General features: G+C 41.8%; 2 protein-coding genes across 2 annotated transcripts; one reads left to right on the top strand and one right to left on the bottom strand.

Annotated features, from left to right (window-relative positions):
- Positions 1–474: 474 nt before the first annotated feature.
- Positions 475–10,873, bottom strand: tmem144b (transmembrane protein 144b; the record flags this gene model as incomplete). Its single annotated transcript, XM_080746714.1, has 12 exons — positions 475–558; positions 977–1,030; positions 1,678–1,775; positions 2,527–2,646; positions 4,041–4,159; positions 5,744–5,823; positions 6,443–6,521; positions 6,606–6,686; positions 6,882–6,981; positions 7,436–7,558; positions 8,152–8,295; positions 10,831–10,873. 12 exons carry the CDS (start codon positions 10,871–10,873, stop codon positions 475–477), a joined length of 1,125 nt encoding a protein of 374 aa, XP_080602840.1.
- Positions 10,874–11,384: 511 nt separating this feature from the next.
- On the top strand, positions 11,385–17,244 carry gask1b (golgi associated kinase 1B; the record flags this gene model as incomplete). Its single annotated transcript, XM_080746713.1, has 4 exons — positions 11,385–12,303; positions 13,474–13,691; positions 14,516–14,742; positions 17,037–17,244. 4 exons carry the CDS (start codon positions 11,385–11,387, stop codon positions 17,242–17,244), a joined length of 1,572 nt encoding a protein of 523 aa, XP_080602839.1.
- Positions 17,245–23,100: the final 5,856 nt, after the last annotated feature.

Raw genomic sequence — 23,100 nt, 5'->3', positions numbered from 1 at the left:
CCAAGAGATTGATGAAACCTTGTTCATGACGTGGTTTGGGGGTTTGTACACCGCTATCATTTGTCTAAATGATGCTTGTCCTCCTACTCAGAGTTCTGTAGAAAGTCACATTGAATTGAATCATACAGTTAATCACACTGGGATAGCAAGACTGGAGAAAATGTTAATGCAAAGTAAAATAAATCAATAATAATCAACAGTACTTTCAAACATTCATTTTAATCCCAAGGCAAAATACACAAGTCAATATCCTTTCAACACAGATGGCCTGCAACTGCAAGCACATGATGTGAAGGATTTAAATGTGTTTCCGTCCCCAGAAGCAGAAGAGAATCAATCAAGTGACACAAACTCAACTGAGAAATAATTAACAGGATGGATGATACACTCATTCCTCCAGCTACAGAGGGATGCCATGGCATCATGAGGGACATTCCTGTGTAGTATTGCCACCTAGTGGTGGTTCAATGTCAACTAGAGTTTAGAGATGGCAGTCAGGAGAGAGCCGGCAAGGACCACCAGGGAAGCCAGGAAGAAGATGCAACAGTTTCCTATACCCTGCAGAAAGTTTACATGTTTACAACATTTTAACCATTTATTGAATTGCTTAACGTTTTCTACCTGTTACCTGTTGTTAATGGATACTATAGGAGTGTAATACACTTGTTTTGCGTTTCAATAGGTTTGACCAACCACATTTCTTGAAAGTTATTCAAATTAGGCCAATGGAGAAATTAAGTGATTTACAAGTCTGAATTAATCTGATTTACACGCCTGAACTGAATTAATCTGATGGATTTGTTTGCTGTTCAGACAACATAGGTTCATGTGAGCAACTAATCAGTCTTCATCTCACTGTCAGAGAAGCAGCTTCAAAATAACCTGCTCATATAGCCTACTCTTATCTCTAACAGGACTAATCCAGTAAGCATAGAGCACACTCATAGGACATGACATTTGGTGATGTGACATTTACCTTAATCTCTCTGAACACCAGGGACCCCCACAATGCCGCAACCAGACCATAGCCCTGCAGAGAGAAACATAAGATACTTATGGGAAAGCGCCACACATACATTCACATCTGGGAGTCACCCAGTACAACCAGTCTTCTACTGTTGGCCATGGAATGGAATCGTTGTAGTGATGAACGATTGATTGCTTTGAATGAATAGCTACATACAGTACTGTAATAGTTCTGTGTTTCCATACGTTATATAAATGAGTTGTTGAAAACAATCAAGATCATTTTATGACGGTACCCACATCTAAGTATTGATTATCTTGTAGAACTGATCATTTTAAAGGAGCTATAGTCAACTTTTTCTTGAAAAACGGATGCTAAAATAAAAATAATGTTTCGAAAATATTTTATAAAAAAATAAGCTTCATATATGTGTTTCAATTAAAAAATGACCACAAAAAGCGTAAAATAATGATAAAATAATCATTTTGGCCCTTTGTTTACATTTACAGGGCCCGTACTTTGTTTACATCCTAGTCTGTAGACTAGGATGTACACCTACAATGAAAAAGTTGACTATAGCTCCTTTAACTGTCAGATTAACTAATTACCAATTCATTCCACTGAGAAAAAGATCAATTTTCTTGCATTGAAGCCAACATTTTAAAAGATATGGTACAGTATACATGTGACAGACATTAGGGTGTACTCACAGCTGTTACTATAGGGAAGGTAATAACAGAACTCAGGTAGTTGTTGGCCAGAAACCAACAGTAGGTGGCCAATGCCCACATAAGGCCTGACACGAAGCCTGGCAAAGGAAAGTTTGACATCAGCAGAGTTTTTAATAGCGTTCTCTCTCTCTCTCACACACACACACAGACGCAAAATACTGCATGTGCCATTTTTACTGCATTACTAGATAAATGCTGCCTGGAAATTAATATTTTATATAACTTCATCACAGATTAATTATGCCTGAGGCAGCCTCTAAAATTCACAACTCTTTTCATAGCTGAGGGCCATGGGACGTTCAAGCAGCCAGAAACCTGTCAAGACACTCAACCTTTTGACTTCACATTTTTAAATTGTAGTCAGCCTGTATGTAAAATGGTGGATTACTCAGGTGTGTACCATTATTGTCGACATTGACGGCACCAACTCTGCTCGAGAGAATCATCCTTTCTTATTCACCATTCCTTTGTGTCCTCATTACTTTGTGTAACAAGTTCACCATTTGAATAAAAATGAAGTTGATGTCTTATTCACAGTATAGGACCACATCAACACAGGTCAGTGTTCGGGTGCCATCAGAATGTTGCGTAGCTACTAAAAATTTTACTGTGCTTCAACACAACATACTGTACTGACTGTGTTATTTGGCCTAAACTAAATCCATTACATCCCTTTCGGCACATGGATTCATCTGTAGCTAGCTAACTGAAGACTACAACTGCAAGATAGCATTTCAAGCCATTAAGAAACACCTTGATAAACCATTCTGTCATCATTCGTTTTTGTGGAATCTTGTAGAAGATAAAAAGCATTAGCTAGTGACTTACTTGGAAGGACGGCTGTGGGGTACAGCCTGGGCCTGTTCTTCATAGCAGCGCAGTAGATTAGGAAGTACAGGGTGCTGGCCAAGAAGATCCCACAACACTGGGCATAAACATAATCTATGTCTGTGCAGAGACAATTGAAAGAAAAACATGTACACATGCAGAAATGTTTAGGCCAGTCTAAACTAAAACAGAGGTGTTCTTAATCGTAGAACTGGCAAGTTCAGAATATGAGCATCCAAACTTCGGAATTTAAGCATGAGAGGTTAACAAACTGCTTTCTCATTTGTTTTCTCTCTCTCTCACTCAAGCATTCATTATCACGGGACGTGGGGGACATATGTTGAATGTACATTTTTCCAATTTCTATGTATTTTTTTGGTGTCCCACCAGCACGTTCTATCCTCACAAAGTCCTATTTCTGACCATTGTCCCTTTCTCAGTTTATGGGCTATGTACTGTAAGCAGGTCTCAGAATGGGCTGTCTGATTTTAGGTCCGATTGTGACATCACAATCGGGACCTACTGCTACTGCTGTGCTGAGTGGGGATTGGGGAGGGGTGTGCAGGCCTGAGAAGGAGGCAGGAGGAGCTGGGAGAGGGTTGGGGAGGGGTGGGCAGGCCTGCTGAGCAGGAGGTGGGGAGGAGTGTGGGGCCAAAACTGTCTCAATATGTATTAATTACCAATGTATTAATTACCAGCCTAATTCAGACCCAAACAATTTCAAGGATCGAAATGATTGATCAGGGGACCTCGAGTTCAGAGGCTGCCTGTCTGCAAAGCATTTAATGTGTATTGCTTATAAAACATGCGTACAATGAATGAACAGAATTTCTTGCTGGGCTAATCAACCAGAATCCCAGGTTTTGATAATTTGCATTTTTTAAAGTGCTGTCCATTGTACTGTTCTCACTCTGTGACTCACATCACGCACTGCTACATGACTCTTCTTCTAGGCCAAGGTGCAGAGCTTAAAGACAACTCTTATTGTGAAACAGTCATTTTGGTACCAACTAGTGGTGTCACAAGGGGGGGAAGTGGGACTGGGTTACTAGGGCCCAAGGTGGAGGGGCCCGGAATTATTTTATACTTTAGTTATTGAAAAATAGCAGATATACAAGCTCACAGCGCGCTGCGAGCTTGTAGATATGCTATTTTTGAAAAGTCATGAAAATGTGTGCAAATCTTTAAATATATGTATTTTTTTAAGCGAACATTTGTAACTCAAATGTTGCTTCTGGGGGGTCCCTGGAACTAAATATTTTGAGATGGTAATACCGGTATATATAATTTTAGGGGTCCTTCCCATGAAAAAGTTTGAGCACCCCTGCTACCAACACCACAGTAGAAATGTAATCTCACGAAATCAAACAGAAGAATCTCATCCAACTTTCCCTAAATGTTTAATCTCTCTCTCCATTTAGTGTTGAGTCCAATTTATGCTTCCTTACGAATGTGTTTTGCGGGACAAGATGTATTTTCATGTGTTGATGATGGCAGCCTGACAACTGTCTTACCCTTCATACTGGCCCCATGGAACATGCTGTCATGGCAACAAGAATGACTCTTTATGTAGAGGATGGGAACGTACGAAGATCCGTACAGCAGACCAGAACCTACAGCCAAAAGACAGCCTCTGTTGGACAGACAGCATACAAGACTTACATCCTGCGTGATGGTGAGTGGATGGGGTGGTTTCCAGTCATTATGTTTTATCAAAATAACTTAAGACCACCATAGATCTTAAGGCACATAATCTGACATGATTATAGCCAGTTGACATTACCAACAACAATAATCCAAAGTAGTACTGTAGTTTGAGTAATTTATTGGAGACTTGAAACTAGTAGATAGTCCAACACAAGGTTTTTCTTTTGTTTGAGTTACTAGAAGCGGGCGGCCCAGCGTCTAGTCGGCGACCTGGCCAACTCGGGAACGATGTAAATGGGGAATGAATGCCCCGCCCTTTAATGCAAACCCCATTATACCTGTTGTCATAGGACCCGTTTTGACCATCTGTTTGCCTGTGTCCATTTATGCCCATATATGGAGATATCTGTTATCTGTCTGTCTGTCTGTCAGCGTCCATTTTATGTCCATATATGGAGATCACTGCAGATATAGTTCTGGGTCCATTTTATGCCCATATATGCCCATATATGGAGATATCTGTCTATTTGCGTCCATTTCATGCCCATATATGGAGATCTCTGTATCTGTCTGTCTGTGTCCCTTTATGCCCGTATATGGAGATCTTTGTGATTCTGCGTAAATTTTATGCCCATATATGCCATTTGCGTCCATTTTATGCCCATTTATGGAGATCTCTGTATCCGTCTGTCTGTGTCCCTTTATGCCCGTATATGGAGATCTTTGTGATTCTGCGTCCATTTTATGCCCATATATGCTATATATGGAGATATTCAGAGATTTTATGTTGACTCATGTGGCGTACGTGATGCCGCCCTTCGGGCGGCCCAGCGTCTAGTCGGCGACCTGGCCAACTCGGGAACGTGAGATCTCTGTATCCGTCTGTCTGTGTACCTTTATGCCCGTATATGGAGATCTTTGTGATTCTGCGTCCATTTTATGCCCATATATGCTATATATGGAGATATTCAGAGATTTTTTGTTGACTCATGTGGCGTACGTGATGTCAGAGCCTTTTATGAGTGATGTCACAATGAGTCAGCGCTTGCGCCGATTTCCTCCGGAACAGCCTGATGTCAACAATCAGCTCCGCATAAGGATATTCCGAACGTTTCGAGCCGGTTTCGGAAAACCGCGCGTCGGGTCGGGTCGAGGCCCGGCACTGCACTCCGTGCCGCGGCGGGGAACGCGCGTGCCGAATCTGAAGCCGGTGGGACGAACGGTTCTCGAGATACGCGGATTACAGACACACAGACAGACAGACACACACGCAGAGACTTCTCGCATTTATAGATAGATAATGCAAAGCATGGATTCATTTGAAAGGTCTAACTTGACAACATTGACCCCATTATTCAGGTAAGTTAGTATCAATGACAATGGAGCTGATTAATATTTAAGTTAATAAAATAAGACTGAGAATACATGATTATGTTATGAAGGACATAGCCGTGTGTGAGTCTGACTGATTAATAATTCCAAACAAATAATAATTCAACAACCTTTTCATAGAACAGTTGATTATATTTGTTCAGTGGATAATATGGATTTGTTAAGTCTGACTACTCACGTAAAACGCCGTGTTTTGGGTGCCATCTTGTCGATCCAGAACTCTGAGGAATGTGTGCCATAAACCCCTGCGATTATTCGCTGCAGAATGATGGAAGAATGACTTTATTGTTCATAAAAACCAACTACACTAGCGTCAATGTACAGAAGCTCTGATCAACACTCGTAAAGTACAGAAAGGAAATCAATTGTCAGAGAAGGTCCCTTATCTCAACCTTTACCTCCAGACTGTCACGCTCCCCACTCACAACTATGCCATCAGGGAAACTATTCAAGATCCATGTGACCCCATAACCCCCATGTTACCGTCAGACAGCTGAGATTAGGCGTTGCTGTCAAGTTACATTCTCTTGTTGTAGCTGCTCAGTTCATCTCAGCTGCTTGTGCTGTGGTAGCTGCCAAGTTACGTTCACCCAACTAGTGGGCAGAACAAAGCACTCTTTACAGCATATCTGAAATGCATCCTTCTAGTAGTTTTGACATGGAATTGTACTTGAGGTCACGTGTAGATGTACTGTAGCTCGCTGCTCTACAGTAGCTCTAGTGTGCTTGTTTCAGTCAATGCGGTTTTGCGCCCTAACTGCGCTCACACCCAGTAATGTTTGTGTCCTGCACCTGGTTTCAACAGTCTGACCGTTTCCAGTCCAGTGGTGATGAAAAGGTGTAGTAAATACCAATATACTGCATCAATATCACTTACTCGATCAACAAGCAGGGGAGTCAATTCAGAGCTGTGATGAGTCTCCACATTTGTTTTTACAAAGAAAAAGATGAGCCCACTGTAACAGACAGACAAAAACAGCTGTCCTTCAAACACTGTAGAGCAGTAATAATGTTAAGTCCACTTAGTGATTTTCTCTCACCTGAGCAGACATAAACCAGCCCCACAATAGTTCAGTAGTGGCCGGGATACATGCTGAGCTGTGATCCCAAACCACCCAAATCTGAAATGGACTTTAGAATATTAATAAAAATAACTTTATAAACATGTTTCAAACCGGTGCTTTACAGCAATATAAAAATTACAGGAACAAAAAGGGAATAAAACAATACAAAATCAATATTGAACAAATATTTTTGATCAAATGCAGCGATTAACAATTCTCTCTGGCTAATTTTAAACAACCAAAGTCACTCACCTTGAACTTGCCCAGCCCATTAACAAGCTGCTTGACCCCCACATCAAAATCCCAAGTGCAAGACCAATGGATTTCACGATGGGTACGACTGTAATGTTACCTGTTAACAAACATCATTAAGGATATTTTGATAATACATTTGTAGCACCATTCATACACAGAACACAGCTCAGTGTACTTCATCGTTTAATCATACTCGACAGTGTTGGCGATGTATTGACTACTTGCACAAGAAGCAAGTTGTCCCTTTCAAGGCGCAAGTTGTCCCTTTCATGCCCATATATGGAGATCACTGATGTCATCAATATTAAGCCCATATCTTGGAATGCCCATATATGGACATACTGTGTCAGTCTCATTTGGTCTATGATGTTGACATCTATGATCATGTCAGTCATCTCCATATTTGGGAAAAGTACAATTTTTAATGAAAGTCAAATAGTCAATGGAGAAATTAATAGTTAATTCATGAAATTAACTCTAAAATAGCACCGCTCACTTCACATTAGTGTGGTTTTTATATTAATAGTCCAGAAACAGATATCCTACTGTACCTGTAGCCCAGATGACCCCTCCCAGCATGGCAATAGGTTGGAACTTGGGTGATTGAAGCATCACATCTCCAAACTTGGCGAGGAACCAAATGGCTGCACAGTTGATCCACTGGAAGAACATTCCTACAGACAGCAGGACGACAGCAGAACTCACACACACATACATACACCAAAACAACAGTCCACCTTTAAATCTGGATGCAATATGAGTTTAACAAGAATTGTAATTTGTTGTAGGCCTCATTGGGTTGAGCAATAGCCTAAATAGGCCAGGGTTTCGTGTTGCCTGTCCAGGGATATACCACAGAATAATTTCATAACATTTGGAATTCATCAATATTCATTTGCACTTTACTTCGTTCTTTTTCCATCTACGGCCAACTCTCTTCGACAGAAATAGCCGATCTACAAGCTCACAACAAGCTCTACGAGCTTGTAGATAGGCTATTTTTGGTGAACCTTCCCCCAGAATAGGCACGAAGGGGTTCAAGTGGTTAAACGTCAAACATACATTTATTTTCAGTCAGTTCTGATGGAAACTGATATTTCTCCATGACATAACCTACCGTATCTCAGGTGGAAAGATGTGCATATTTACATTGCATAATAGGATGTAAGATTCAAAAACGTTACAGTGCAATTCAGGGGTGCCGTTATGAAAAGGTTATTTACAGGGGTGCCCAGAGTTTAAAAAAAGCCTGCTATAGGCTACCTACCATCTCCTGTGTCTATCCTTTTAATGGGCACCAAGTTGCTTCCATACAGGAGCACCGCAACCACATTGGCAGCGAAACCATAAGCGAAATCGGTCATATTGGTCTCGTTTGAATAAATAAAGGTGAAATTGAAGATCTGAACATCTGGGAAAAACACACAAAGTAAAAACAGACTATATTAGCATTGACCCAAATATGAGTAAGATGTTCAATATAGGCCTAATAGGGAATACATTGATAGGATACAAGCCAAGAAGAGTGGGCACCTCAATGCAAAATGTACATTTCTTTTTTTCTCCTTTTGAAATGTATAAATTTGTTTTTACAATGATCCTACAGTAACAACATATGAAAATACAGAGATGTAAAGTAACGAAGTACATTATAGGCTACTCAAGTAACATTGAGGTATTTACTACTTTTACTATATTTATGTATTATTTGAAGTCTTCCAGTTTTCACTACTTTCACTCCTACTCCTTTACATCTCAGAGAGAAATATTATTACACTACATTTGACAACTTTAGAGCCTTCTAGATATTTGGTAGGCTTTTATCATTATTATAAAACATACATCAACCACTTCAAGCCTATACATTTTGGGCATAGTAGCCTATACATTTTGGGCATAGCCGATCTACAAGCTCTCAATGAATCTTGATTTGATGCAATGTGAGTTTGTAGATCTGCTATTTTCAAGAGATTTCTATACATCTGAAAAGTTGAAATAGGACATTTGGCATAATGAGTAGGCCTATGCTAGGCCTAGTATTAGTCTACTTTTGGCACTTTAGTAGGCTACATTTTGATGCCAATACGTTTGTTAATTTTACTCAAGTAAATGTTGAATTCCGGACTTTTACTTGTAATAGTATTTCTACATTGCAGTTTTTTCCCACCACTGCATAGCGAATACATTGATAGATACAAGTAAAGACAGTGTGCACTGAGGAAGAGTGTGCACCGATGCAAATAGTAGGCAGCCTACTATCAAATGTATATTTTTTACATTTTGGACAAAAAAGCAAATTTTAGATAGGTGCCCACTCTACCATACAATGATATCCTACAGTAACCTACCAAAATATGAGCTGCAACTTGAATGCACATTGCACAACAATAGAGCGCCTATTCTATCAGGCTCACAGATAGACCAAAACGCAGTTACGCACCTTGACCAGCAACATGTTCTGGTCTGCAGCGGCTCACCGTTGATAAGAGCACAACAATTAAAAGGGGAAGACGAGGATGACATTTTGTTAGGAACATTTGTTTGGTGTTTTCTGTTAGGAGGGTGAAAAAAACTTATTGGCAAACGGACCCGAGGACGTTAGCCTACTGAGCACAGCTGACACCAATTATTCGTCAATGGTCTTGCTGCTCAGTGCTCACTGTTTTCCCAAACAGTGGGTCGGGGACCATGTGTGGGTCGCGGACACATTTTTGTGGGTCCCTTAATTTGTATTATTTGATTTTATTTGATTTTATTCAGCACATTTTAAAAACAATACAAAAAATATTCCACAGAAATAGAAAATAATTAAAGTGCTAGGAGGAGGCAAGAAGCCCAAAGGGCTTATATGAGGCCTCTACCTATACAACAAACAGATGAAATAACATGTATTGCAAATACATGTTATTTGTTATACACATACTTATATGCATACAACACACATAATACATACATATAAAGATACATACATATAGGCTACATACATACAAAAATAATTAAAACCTGATAGAAAAGAAAAAATAAATCAAATCAATATCTAAAAATCCATAACAAGATTATTGGTTAACCAGTACAACCCTCAATGTATTCTTATATAGGCTACATTCAATGATGAGAGTTGACCTACCCTATAGTCTACTTGTCCCACAGGGTAGTACCTCTGTATTTTAGGGAAAATTGACCTTGACTAGTGTGATAAAAAGGAGGGTGAAGGTCTGTAGCCTGTCTGGTGTTATAATTGTGAATTTGTGAATTTGTTTGAAAGTAGTTACTAAAAGGTTTTGGAATGGATTTCAATGGATTTTATTATTATTTCACAACAGTTTTCAAAAACATTCCCCAAAAAGCAAAGATTTTCATGAATAAAAAACGCAATGATTTTTCTTATTAATTTCATTAATAAAAAAATAAACTAAAAAGCCTGGCATAGCCAGCCCAGACTATAGCCTACTAATGCAGCGAACTAACTGCAGTATATCTTCATCCCCACCATGTTTTAACATGGGTGGATTGTTTAGCTGTGCCAGGCCACGGTAGAACCATAGTTATAATGGGTAGAACAGGTTGATGTATTTCGTGGCTCAGGATGTCCTGTTTGGTCCTGCTGGACTTCAGTCTGTAATCAGGACTTCCTTCAACAGCAGGAAAAATGCTTCACTGTTTCCTGTTATTTAATGTCCCTGGATTAGTAGCCAGACAACTATTCCACAATCTCCGAATGCTGGGAGCATTTGACCAAATCGCGGAGGCAACCGTCTGGCCACGCGAGACTATCCCTGGATGGATGCATCCATCTCCTTCCTGCTCACTGCTCACCATTCATTCTAAACGTAGGTGATCAATAAATATCAACACGATCAAACACCAGTTTATATTATAAACTAGCAACTACACAATTTCTAAACAAAATGGCAGTGATTAAATCAACCAGCAGATGTCGCCTGACGCTTGAAAATCTTGGCTGGGTCTTGGCTGGGTTCTTTGCCCATGCGGTTCTCTTCATTACATCATCAATATTAGCCTAAACCAAACACGTTCAGCTGACTGGAAGAAAAACATGCCAATGCCATAGCAGAAGAGGAACATCCCGAAGTTAAAGAGAAGATTATCAATTCAGTTCAGTTCCATTGACTCAAAAATATCTGGGAATTGCCGAGTCACATGATGCCTTGATGGCACGTGCACTGGTAACAGTGCGTCTGCGACTGTGATGCACTGGCTGTGGAAATGTTCTTTTAAGGAATAGACCAAACCAAATCCACCGTACTCTCTCCTCCTGCCCATCGCACACTCTCAATCTCTTCTCTTTGACTACACCACGGATCGTAGCACAGCTACTTTTATTTTCCAGAAGGCAGAAAGTCTGCAGTAGGAGAGGAGAAAGGAGATGGGTTTCGGAAGTTGCGCGCTCCTCCCCGGTCTGCCTTTGGCGCAAGTTGAGATCCGCTCTGATCTGATGATGATGACCATGTTAACAATAACCTGGTGAAGTTGTAGGTAATGGAGAAGAAGTCTCTCTTTCACTGGACATGTTGTTGGTCTCTCCTCGGACCGGTCGGCGGCTGCTTTCGAAGGTGTCCTCCGTCGAAAAGGAACGTGATCATCGCCGGGGTTTGTTTCGTCTACCTGTTATTTGTGGTTTCACAGGTCGGATACAGACGGGTTGACAAGGACCACAGGAGCCGCAGATTAAACGACGTCTATAATAAGCTGTATCTGGGTATAACCGCAGCGCGGTCAGGTGATCCACTGGTTGGTGGAACTGGGAACGCTGGTAATGACATCGCAGTCCCGACATTGCAGTCCAACGTGGTGTATATCACACTCAAGTCGTCTAAGCGTCTCAAACCGGCTGTGATCCGGGGAACAGTCAAACCCAAACCGAGGAGGAAATTAAGAAGGAACAGAACGGACAATGACGCTTTTACGCAAAACAAAGCGAACACTTTGGAGAGGAGGGATGGCGCGCAAACGCGCGCGTTGGGAATGGGATCCAAAACGCCTCGGAAAGAGACCAGAGACATTGATTACAGATTGTTGCACGTAACGGATAAGTCGCACAGCAGAGACGATCAGTCACAACGTTACGTTAGTTCTATAAGAACGTACAGTCAGAAGGCACCGCCGTGGTTCAGCGCGGACGACGTGCGCCTCATGCGCTTCCTCGCCGATGCCAAGGTTTTGCGCATCAAAGAGGTCTCGTACGAGGGCTCTCCACCTTTCTTGTTGTTTGAAAGCGACACAAACGTTTCACCGACCCACCAGAAACACAGAGGTGTTGGCAAAGTGTGCCGGGAACAGTGTGGGATCATAAAGGGACCCGTGGACACCAGCGAGGTGTTCGCTTTCCACCTGGACCGGGTGCTCGGCCTGAACAGAACCCTGCCAGCTGTGAGCAGGAGGTTCGGTTTGATACACGGTACAGTATAGGCCTACTATGACCAAACATTATGAGTTGCAAGCGATGTTATTCACTCATATAGTCGTTTCAATGTGATGGCATGTCTGGTTTGGTCCTTCCTTTTAACTTTTTCATAAATTAATATTCAGGTTCATCTTGTGATTTTTTTTTATCTATACTTAATTCAACCTTGACGTATTGTCTTTCTGTAGTGTTGCTGATGCTGCATGTTGTTGAACCGAGCTTGATCACTGAGCTGTCCATAGATAGATAGATAGATATTTGTCACTGCACATACAATACTCCTACAGGCTGAGGCGGTACCTGTCAGCAGGGAGTGTTGGGCGGGAGGAGTATGACAAAGGCTCTATGTCTCTAGCTCTGGTCCACAGCTACAGTATGTCCTCCAGGTGGGGGCTCCTCACTAGCCTGGCTCCAGCCGAGTCTGAAATCAGGCTAGCTCCTCACTGGCAGGTGAGCCAGTACTGTAGGATGTAACAGCAGTGACAACACACAGCAGGCACATGCAGAGGGGGGGCTTTGGGTGATTGGGCACACACACACACACACACACATTTTTTTGTGGGACATCTTGCTCCATTAGCATAAGACATTTCTGGTGTGAAATGGCAGAACTTACCCCCACAAAAAGACCACCCCAAAAATCGGTGTGGGCGCTCCGCTTTTCTGGGATTTGAGCACCTGCCCCCTCAGTCATGGCTGACACACTTTGATTTTACGATGCATTGCGATGCATCACATTTTTCTACCGTATATTACTGAGAGAGGGCGAGCTCCAAGAGCAGCCTTCCTGGCAAATGACAAGCAGTCAGATATACTGAACAACATATTTTATTTAGATTTATATTACACAATATTATACAGCATTATAATTATATTATACTTATATATCATTATATTTAGGCTTCGATTATCGATTATGTCAAGTTGCTGCATTGAATTGAATTGAACTGAATTGCGGTGTATTGCTGAATCGATTATTGTTGACTGTTTAATGACAACAGTGTGCGAAGCATGACCAAAAGCTGTTTTCTGTTGTGCAGCCTTACCACCCAGATCACTCAAAAAGTTGACAAAAGACAGGAGGTTCACTTTGCTGGCCAAAAATTCTCTGACCGAATACAGCAACCACACTAATAAATAACTGTGTAATCTTTCTGTCTTTAGATGGCCAGCCGTGTGCTGTGGTGTCATGGGATCCATCTCTCTACCCAGGAGCACTTGTGGCGGCCAGATCAACTGTGGTTTTAACCTGGAAGGAGTACCAAAGCTCTCTGAAACAGAGATGTTGGCATAAAAACATCATGCCTAAATTGGACTCTGGCTGCTCCACCGTTCACCACTATGAATGGAGCAAAGTGGCTGTCTTTGACTTCTTGCTGCAGGTACATTACTGGGGACGAAGATGTAACGTTTAGAACAAAGGACGACCCTCAGCCTTTTATTGTTGTTATTTTATCTGCCAATTTTCGGTACTTCTCTGCTGTTTATAAACACACTGATAAGCTAACATGCAGAAGTTACTGCAGGCTTACGTCATTGTCGAGATTCTGCCGTAAAACAGTTCACTCGCGTTCGAAATCTCGTCTCGCAAGACTTCCAAATCCTATTCCAATTTACCCACATGGACCTTAAACTGTTAATTTAAATTAGCACAGAGCATCAGAGCATGTTACTGTGTACACCTTGGATTCAATCCCAGACCCAGGGCTATGTTTTATTCAACCATCGTACTGTACCATCCAACAAAGACACCTGAAATGTAACTTTATTAGATCAGGCATGTGCACACATAGACATCAAAGGCCCTTTTACTCGTCTGTAAAAAGTTTCCTCTCCAGACCATGACTGCAGTTTTCACTATGGTGAAATAATTGCAAATGCCCCCTTTCCATGCCATACCTGAAGGCAGTGTTCAAGAGAATTGCCTTGTCCAAACTCTCTTGAACTTGAATGCAGCATCATATGTTGAATTGCCCTCTCTGTGTAGAAATCCATGCTGTACGCCACATCTCCAGTATTTACTGGATTATGCTTAGTTTAGTGTGGTAACAAGTACCTGAAATAGTCGACCTCCAAGCTCATAACGCTTCACAGTGCGACGCTTTGTGAGCTTGGAGGTCTGCTATTTTCAATTTTTTCACCAAAAGACCTTTTTAGAAATGTCAGAACCTGCCTCTCTAACATTCTCTGCACGTCCCTTGTTTAGATCTATAACCGTCTGGACCGGAGCTGTTGTGGCTTCAGGCCCCGCCAGGAGGACCTGTGTGTGGAGACGGGCCACCATGCTGAGTGTGTGGACAGGGACCGCGTGCCACTGGCCAACATCATCCACAGGGCCCATGACCCCAGGCACCTGGTCTTCACCGACAACAAGGGCTTCTTTGACCGGAACGAGGACAATCTGGACTTCAGGATCCTAGAGGGAATCAGAGAGTGAGTTGGAAGAGTGTGAGAAGTTTAAACCACTGAATTGAAGCCATTGTGAACTTGCGGATTGGCTATTTTCAGCGTATTTTTTTCACCCATAAATTATGAAGCCATTATGCAAGTGCAGAATCAGAAACATGCTTCTGTATAAGGTTCAGACATTTTTAATTTGTGAGAACCCAGAATCAAAATGTTAAAGTGAGTTTTGACTTAGCAGGCCAGGCGCATTATTATATGACATTGATATGTATTATGTCGCTGAAAACATGTAAGACAATTAACAATATTTTAAAATTGATTCTCTGGTACACATTCTATGAGGCCTGTGCAGAAGTAAGTAAAACCAAACATTGATCTGAGTACAGATTAAATAGTACAAAATGAAAAAAAAAGGCATATCATGAAGGAGCTCGGGGCCATCACAGATTCCCCTTTAGTGTGTAGTAGAGAGGTATACTACTGTACTGTATGTGTCTGTCTCTCTCCATGCCTTGGGGAAATGCTTGACATTTCATCTGTCTTGTGATCAATAAATCTATCTGTCAGTCTCACTGCGGGGACCATTGCGGGGCGGTCGGGGCAGGCTCTGATGTGCCTGGCAGGGACAGTTGTCCCATCTCCTCTTACCAGAGTTCCTCTGATCTCCCATCACACACAGCCCAAGCTCATCTGCTGTTCAGAGTTGGTCTGATATCAGGTTTCTTTACACTACGTGCATTACACTATGTCGTCCACCTGGATGTCATCAATGAGGGATTCTTGTTGCCATTAGTGAAAAACCTTTTGAGATGTAGAGATGCGCGCACTCGGTGCCACGCTGTGAGCTTTTATATCTGCTATTTTTCAATAGTTAAAGCATTAAATAATTCTAAGCCTAAATGGGTTAACAAGCATGACGGGGTTAACGAAGGTTAAAGGACAAAAGTTGGACTTTAGATGAATGGAATGAAAGTGTGTTGGATGTGTCTAACGACTGACTGACAGCCAGATGTTTGTGAAGGGAGTTGTAGCTGCCTGATAGGAAAAATAAAACGCTCAGGTCTAGTGGAGATGTTATACACTGAAAAAAATAGTTTTGTCAAAATCAGGTTTCTAAAAAGACAAAGGCAAAAATTTGATCTCTCAAGCTCATTCCAAATCAAATCGGATCTAAAGTCAGCTCAAACACGTGTGCCATAATGCCTTGAAGCTCTACCAGAGCATTATTCAGCTCCACCTGCTTCTTTAACATGTTATTTGTTACTAACTTGCTGGACCAAACCCACACATATACCCTGAGGAAGGCAGTTTGTTGCCGAAACGTTGTTTTTTCTGAGCTCTGTGTCCTAAAATAAATATTGGCACTTTGGCTACTGTGTGTGCGACCACTTTTTTGTCTTTTTAAGACTACTTTTGAGACCAAACCCACACATACCCATTACCAACACCACTTCTGGCAGGATAATTGCTCTCCCCACTCCCAATCTCGCTGGACTAGGGCTTGCTTTGCATACCTGATACCTGCAGGCTGCCGCCATAGCCGACTTAAACAATATGCCTCGCAACATGTCTGAGTGTGTTCAGCTGTCTGTCATTATACTGTCTGTTGTTATTGTGTGCTGTTGTATGTATTGTTGTTTGCTTTGTACAGTGCTATGGAAAGCATTTCCCTCTGGGGACAATAAAGTATGAAATCTGAAGGAATCTTTGAAGGTATAGATAGGAAATCAATAGACCTGCAAGCCAGTTTCCGTACCCTTTGTTCAACTAGAGACAAACAGCCTTCATTGCTCATTCTGCTTCTGCATTGCAGAATCAAACCAAAACCTTTTGGACGGTCCTTCATATTGGGAAGGTTTTATGATTTGTCTTTAAAGCTGTAGGCGTAGGTTTGTCATGGCCTTTCTCGACGCTGTTCTTGAAACCGCATCGAATTGATACCGGTATGTGACAAGACGTATAGTTAGGTGGACATTTCCAGGAATGTGAGACTAGGAAGACACTGATAAACTGCTGTCTTTCTCCTCTCTTTGTTACTTTGTTGTCTCTTTCACACTGTCCTTTGCTCTCTATCCTTTTGTATTTTTAATGTCATTTTAGAGGTATTAAAAAGTACTTAAATTGTCACTTTAGAAATGTGCATATACACTTAAACTTTATGTTGGTTTGTTTACTGTTGAGTGAGAAAACAGTGTTGCACATTAAGCTAAACATCTGGGGACCCCCCAAAATAATTTGGGGACCCCCCTGGGGGTCCCTACCCACAGGTTGAGAACCACTGCTTGGCTTTACACCACTGATCTCTCTCCATGTCTCTCCAGGCTTCCGGAGCAGGCGGTGGGTGTGTTGAGGACCAGGAAGCTGAGGGAGAGACTCCTCCAGTCTCTGTTCATGGACCAGGTCTACTGGGAGAGCCAGGGAGGGAGGCGGGGCATCGACAAGCTCATCGACGTCATAGAGAAGAGGGTCAACGTCCTCCACACCTACATCAACGCACACGGGATCAAAGTCGTCCCCATGAACGCATGATAAGGTTAACCCATTATTACACGTTATTTTATGCTTTAACTATTAAAAAAATAGCAGATCTACAAGCTTTTTTTGAAAAAAGCATGAACATTTGTGCAAGTCTTTGAATATTTTTTACCCGATTCTATAAGTGTCTCCTAAATCCTTTTTTTTTTTTTCTTCTTCTTTTTTAACCCTATGTTTCTATGTCAGTGGTTTTCAAACTTTTTCATGTCAAGAACCCCCATAATGATATGTATTTGCCCACGGACCCCCATCTCAAAATATGTTGTTCCAGGGACCCCCCAGAGGCAAATATTTGAGTTACAAATGTTGGCTTTTAAAAAGATATATTCAAAGACTTGCAAAAGAAATCACGATTAAAAAAAAATAGCAGATCTACAAGATCACAGCGCGCACTCGGTGCCACGCTGTGAGCTTGTATATCTGCTATTTTTCAATAGTTAAAGCATTAAATAATTCTAAGCCTAAATGGGTTAACAAGCATAACGGGGCATAACGGGGATAACGAAGGTTAATGGACAAAAGTTGGACTTTAGATGAATAGAATGGAATGCACTAAGTGTGTTGGATGTGTCTTAGGCTGGACTCACACAGCTGCGTGAAACATCTTCTCCGTATCGCCTGAGAATGGCCACTGGGGGCGCCGTACTAATGCATTGTCAATGGAAGGTTGTTAGGTTTTTTGTCGTTGCCGTGTCTCCAGCTCAACCGCAGCCTGTCTTTTGGCCAAGAGACACGGCAACGACAAAACACCAAACAACCTTCCATTGACAATGCCATTCTCAGGCGATACGGAGAAGATGTTTCACGCAAATGTCTGTACAGCGCCTTAACGACTGACTGACAGCCAGATGTTTGTGAAGGGAGTTGTAGCTGCCTGATAGGAAGAATAAAACGCTCAGGTCTAGTGGAGATGTTATACACTGAAAAAAAATAGTTTTGTCCTTACATCTAGTCTTAATATATTGCTTTTTTCTCTAAACAGGAAGAGGTTGTGCCAATTACCTCAAAACTCATGAGAAGAGATAGGTCACTGGGATCAAGATTACATAACTTACATACAACTTGATTTGCATGGGAATAAAGTTACATTAGTTTAATATGATTCAAAAGAAATAGGACATTAAGAAGCTAAACTGGATTAAGTTAATTGTGCAGATATTGTTCGTTTTGCGGTGTTTTGATGTGTTTTTGGATGGGTAGGGATGTAAGAGGAGAGATTGTAGAAGGTAATTCAGAACCTGCCGTGAGGATCTCTTGCTTTCAAAATTCGAATGATTTTTCAATTTATTTATTACTTTTTATACTTTTGATTTTTGATTTCAGATGACAAATAAAATGCTTCTTTAATAACATCACAACCCTGACTGAATACAGTGCCATTGTTTAGATATTTTTCCCAGCAAGAAATAATTTGCAGGGGTTGTCTGGGAGGTTATAGCTGTAGTATATGAATTTGAAAACATGTGTCCATGGGGCTTGGTTTTGGGGTTTCAATTCCTGCATGGACCCCAGTACGGAGTGAGGACTGGTAGCTGAACAGAGTAGCTGTTCACTTCCTGGGCAGTGCCAAGGTAACCTTGAGCAAGGCACCGGTGGCCCATCACTCCTCCATCTCTCCATTGCAAACCTTGTGTGTGCATGTCTGTATTTTTAGGTAATATTATTTTAAACATAAGAATATGTATACAAAATATATATAAACAATTAGACTAGGTCTAATAACACTAGCACGTGGTCTGACTGATTTGTACAATGTACAGTCTATCACCAGTAAGCATGAATATACAGTACATCTATCACCAGTGTATATGAATGAATTTAATTTATCTAGAATAGACTAGCTATCAACAGTGAATATGAGACTGATATATGTACAGTGTCAGCCGGCCTTCAGCAGCAGGGATTATCTGGATAATATATGTACAGCCTATCAACAGTGAATATAATTAGCATATACAATCTATCTATCAAATGAATGTGTGTGTGAATAAAAGCGAGTCTCACAACCGTTATCCCTAAAGGTGTAGTTCAACCCCCAAATTACTTTTTTTCCCTATCAATTACTCTCCCCATGGAGGCTTGAGTTCAATAATATTTTTTAGTTTCTGTCACATTCCTAAGCCAACAATTTGAGGAGACTCTTTGTAGGCCCATTGATTCCGGGTGGAGATGGTCTCCATCCGGAATCAATGAGGGTACATTTATAATAATCAAATTATTGGCTTAGGAATGTGACATAAAAGATAATTATGTATTTTTGAACTCAGGTCTCCATGGGGTGAGTAATCGATTGAAAAAAAAACAAAGTCATTTTGGGGGGGAACTACTCCTTTAATAGGCCTCTGTCTAGGTTCAGTATTTGAACAGTTTTATTATATGGGTGAAATAGGCACAAAGGTTTTGACCTGACCATGACCTTCCATCTCATGCCATTTTCCTTACCAGGTGTGTTCTTCCCTCAATCTTGCATCGCATGTGCACACTACAATGTCAATCTTCCATGTCCCGGAGGCCAGTCTGTGATGATTGTACTATGACTTCAGTCATCTGCTATGCAAAGTTTCAGCCTCTCCATTGACTAAAATGTAAGTTTTCAAAAAGGTGCCCATTATTACCTTCCCCAGATCATAACTCACCGCTATGGAAAGTTCCAGCCCAATCTAACCTGGGGTGTGGGCGTGCATTAAAGACAGACAGACACACACGCACGAACGCACGCACACGCGCGCACACAGAGAGAGAGAGAGAGAGAACTTCAACTTGATTATATACACCAGATAACAGTATTTACAGGCTCTGTACAGTGTTGCACTTCAATCTATTGTAATGTATGTGAAAGCTGAGCTGTGTGTTGTGCGTGCTGTGATAAACAGTGGACTACTCTGGGAGCAGGGATCTACGAGGCTTTAGTGTCTATTTTCTCCTGACTGGAGCAGCAGTTGTCTGTCCTGTTGTTTTAACCCCTCGCTGGGCCTGCATTAGAGCTACCGAGAGCTGAACTGTGGCCCCTGGCTGTGTTTGTGTTGGGAAGGCCCCACAGAGCTGTGCTATGGGCATCCCATGCTCTCCTCAAACATACAACTATGTATCAATACACACACCCACACGCTCGCTCGCTCACACACACAACGGGGCATTTTTGTCTCAGGAGGTGGAGTAGGTTGTCCAATGATCCATGGGTCAGCGGTTGAAATCCCGGCTCCCCCTGTCCACCTGTGGAAGTGTCCTTGGGCAAGACCCCGAACCCCACATTGCCTCCAACGAGTCGGTCGGTGCTAGCTTGCCACCATTGGTGTGGGAAGTGAGGATGCTGGCGTCAACTGTTCGCCGTTTATGAATGACACATTTGACCTTCAATATCTTCTGTACTATACAATACAGTAACATTCAATAAGACATATACAGTATAAGTATACGTATATGTAAGTATTATGTGAATAAAATGACCTTTTCTAGTTTAAATCATAGAAAACATATTAAGTGCGGTTCAAAACCACTAATAGTTTAGTGTCAGTCTGGGACGTTTTCCAAATCCCATTTGAAAAGGAATCCTGTGTACATAAACCTGTCAATCACACCCTCCCCTGCTAAACCTGTCAATCACACCCTCCCCTGCTTGTCTGCCTGCCTGCTTTTCTGTCTGTCCGTCTCTGCCCTCACATAGGGATAGAGAGAGAGAGAGAGAGAGAGAGAGATTAGTTTCCTCACCCTATGAATGGCATAGGCCTCCACGATTCAAAGCAGAAACAGTCAATTATATCTCAATAAAGCCCAGGGATAAGTAAGTAATTTATGGTCTTGTCATGTACAGTATTTAGGATCCCTGGAATGAAACCTTGCTTCCAGCATGAAATTAGTTGTGTTGAATTCATACAGCATTTTTCAGTAAACCATCAGTTGTCATTGATCTTAAAGCTATACTGTGTAAGATGCTCAACTAGTGGTCAGTAGCCCTATAGCAAACCGCGGTCGTGTTCGCGTCTTTCGCCCGTTTTTCGTACCTTCACACCCCCGCGTCTGCCTCCACAACGCCGAGAGCTATCTTTAGAGGGGTCCCTGGTTCCTGTGCGTTCAGGCATTCCGGAGAAACGGACTACTTCACCCTGCCTGGTAGGCGAGATTACCTTTTGAGTAAAGAGACACACGGGCGACTACAAATATGGCGACCCCACTTCAAGATGCGCTGTGATTGCCCGGCAGTGTATAACCCTCGCTGTGATTGGCCGGTAGTGTGATGACGTAATTTTGCCGGGAAATCCCACCCCTGTCACGGCTAAGTAGAAAACATATAAAGAGAAGGCTTCAGAAGCTGAAAATAACGGAGTGGGGGTTCTAAAACTTTAGCGATTTAACAGTTAGGACAATTTTAAGATTTGTTTTATAAAAAAAGTTACATGGTATAACTTTAAGCAGAACCTAGCAACCATATTAGACCATTAGCAACACCACACTGAGCACACTGACTGCGGAAACCATTTAGCAGTTTTCTGTCACTACGTGTTCCCTCACGTTGGTAATGATATGTTTCTGTCTGTATGTCTATAGGCTATGTCGTTCTCTATTCTTTCAGTGTCCTCATTGTGGACCGCTGGAGTCATTTAGCTCATTGGTTCTCAACAGTGGGTCCGGGAACCACCAAGGGTCCAAATGTATACCCTTGCGGGTCTGTAACTCTGAGAGTATGCAAGGTTCCACAAATGGTTCCATTTCTCAAAGTGAAATGAACTCTGAGGATTTTACAGTGTAGATTGGGGGAGAGACAGCCGATTGGGGACCCACAGATATATAGCAAATCCTTTGGGGGTCTGTGGCCTACTGAGGGTCCTTGAAATGAAAAAGAAAATCATTGTTGTAGAAATAAAAGTCCGGAATTCAAAATGTAGTTGAGTAAAAGTATGAAAGTGTTGATATCAAAATGTACTTAAAGTACCAAAGGTTAAAGTACAACCCCCCCACCCTGACGAGCACTAAGAGTTGAGGCATTACATTATGTATAACACGGTTCTATTGTGAAAATAGCAGATCGACATGCTCACAACGACCCACAGGTTGAGAACCACTGCTCCAGTCAGCCTGTTTCAGACACCAGCCAGCATCCAAACACTGCAGCTCTTCATTCAGTGGGCCAGCTGTGCCAAGACAGCCTCATAGTGTCTCCATGACCTCACTTCTCCCATTTGCGCTCCTCCAGACCTTTGCCAATGACTCTTACTGGACCAAGGAAGGGTGGAGAAAAAACCTCTAAAAGTCCCAGTACTGTTACTGTACGTCCCCTGGATAAATGGAAAGAGTAGCTCAGTACGTTAGTAGAGCTGCATAGTGGTACATACTCTGGGGATACCCTAATCCATACATGGGCAACTGGCGGCCCGGAGGCCACATGCGGCCCCCACCTTCACTTAATATTATTGGTTTCAGCTGTTGTAATTCCAAACATGCAAACATGACCCACCATTATATTAGTTAGTAGCTTAATGACTAGTACTAGTCTTTTTTATGCCCAATGTATTTGTATTTAAGCTCATAAAGTTAACATAAGAACATAATTTAAATGCATTTGAAATTAAATACTTTTCAGGATTCCAATTGAAAAATATCAACAAAAAAACAGCAGATCTACAAGTTTGTAGATTGTCTATTTTTCCAATGTTTGACTGTATATGCATTGTGGCCCTCTGGAGTGAGTGTGAAAATGTGGTGGCCCTCTCCATCATCAAAGTTGCTCACCCCTGCTCTAATCAGAGCATACATCACTCTGGGCTCAGTACTCTGCACACACAGGACACCTGCATACCGGTACATGGCTTCATTGTCCAACACATTCTCACTCCCAGCTCGTCAAATTCATTG

This window comes from Nannobrachium achirus (genome assembly GCF_963921795.1).
Source record: "Nannobrachium achirus genome assembly, chromosome: 17".
Lineage (NCBI taxonomy): Eukaryota > Metazoa > Chordata > Actinopteri > Myctophiformes > Myctophidae > Nannobrachium > Nannobrachium achirus.
The sequence above is the reverse complement of the archived record's forward strand: the minus strand, read 5'-3'. Positions and strand labels throughout refer to the sequence as shown.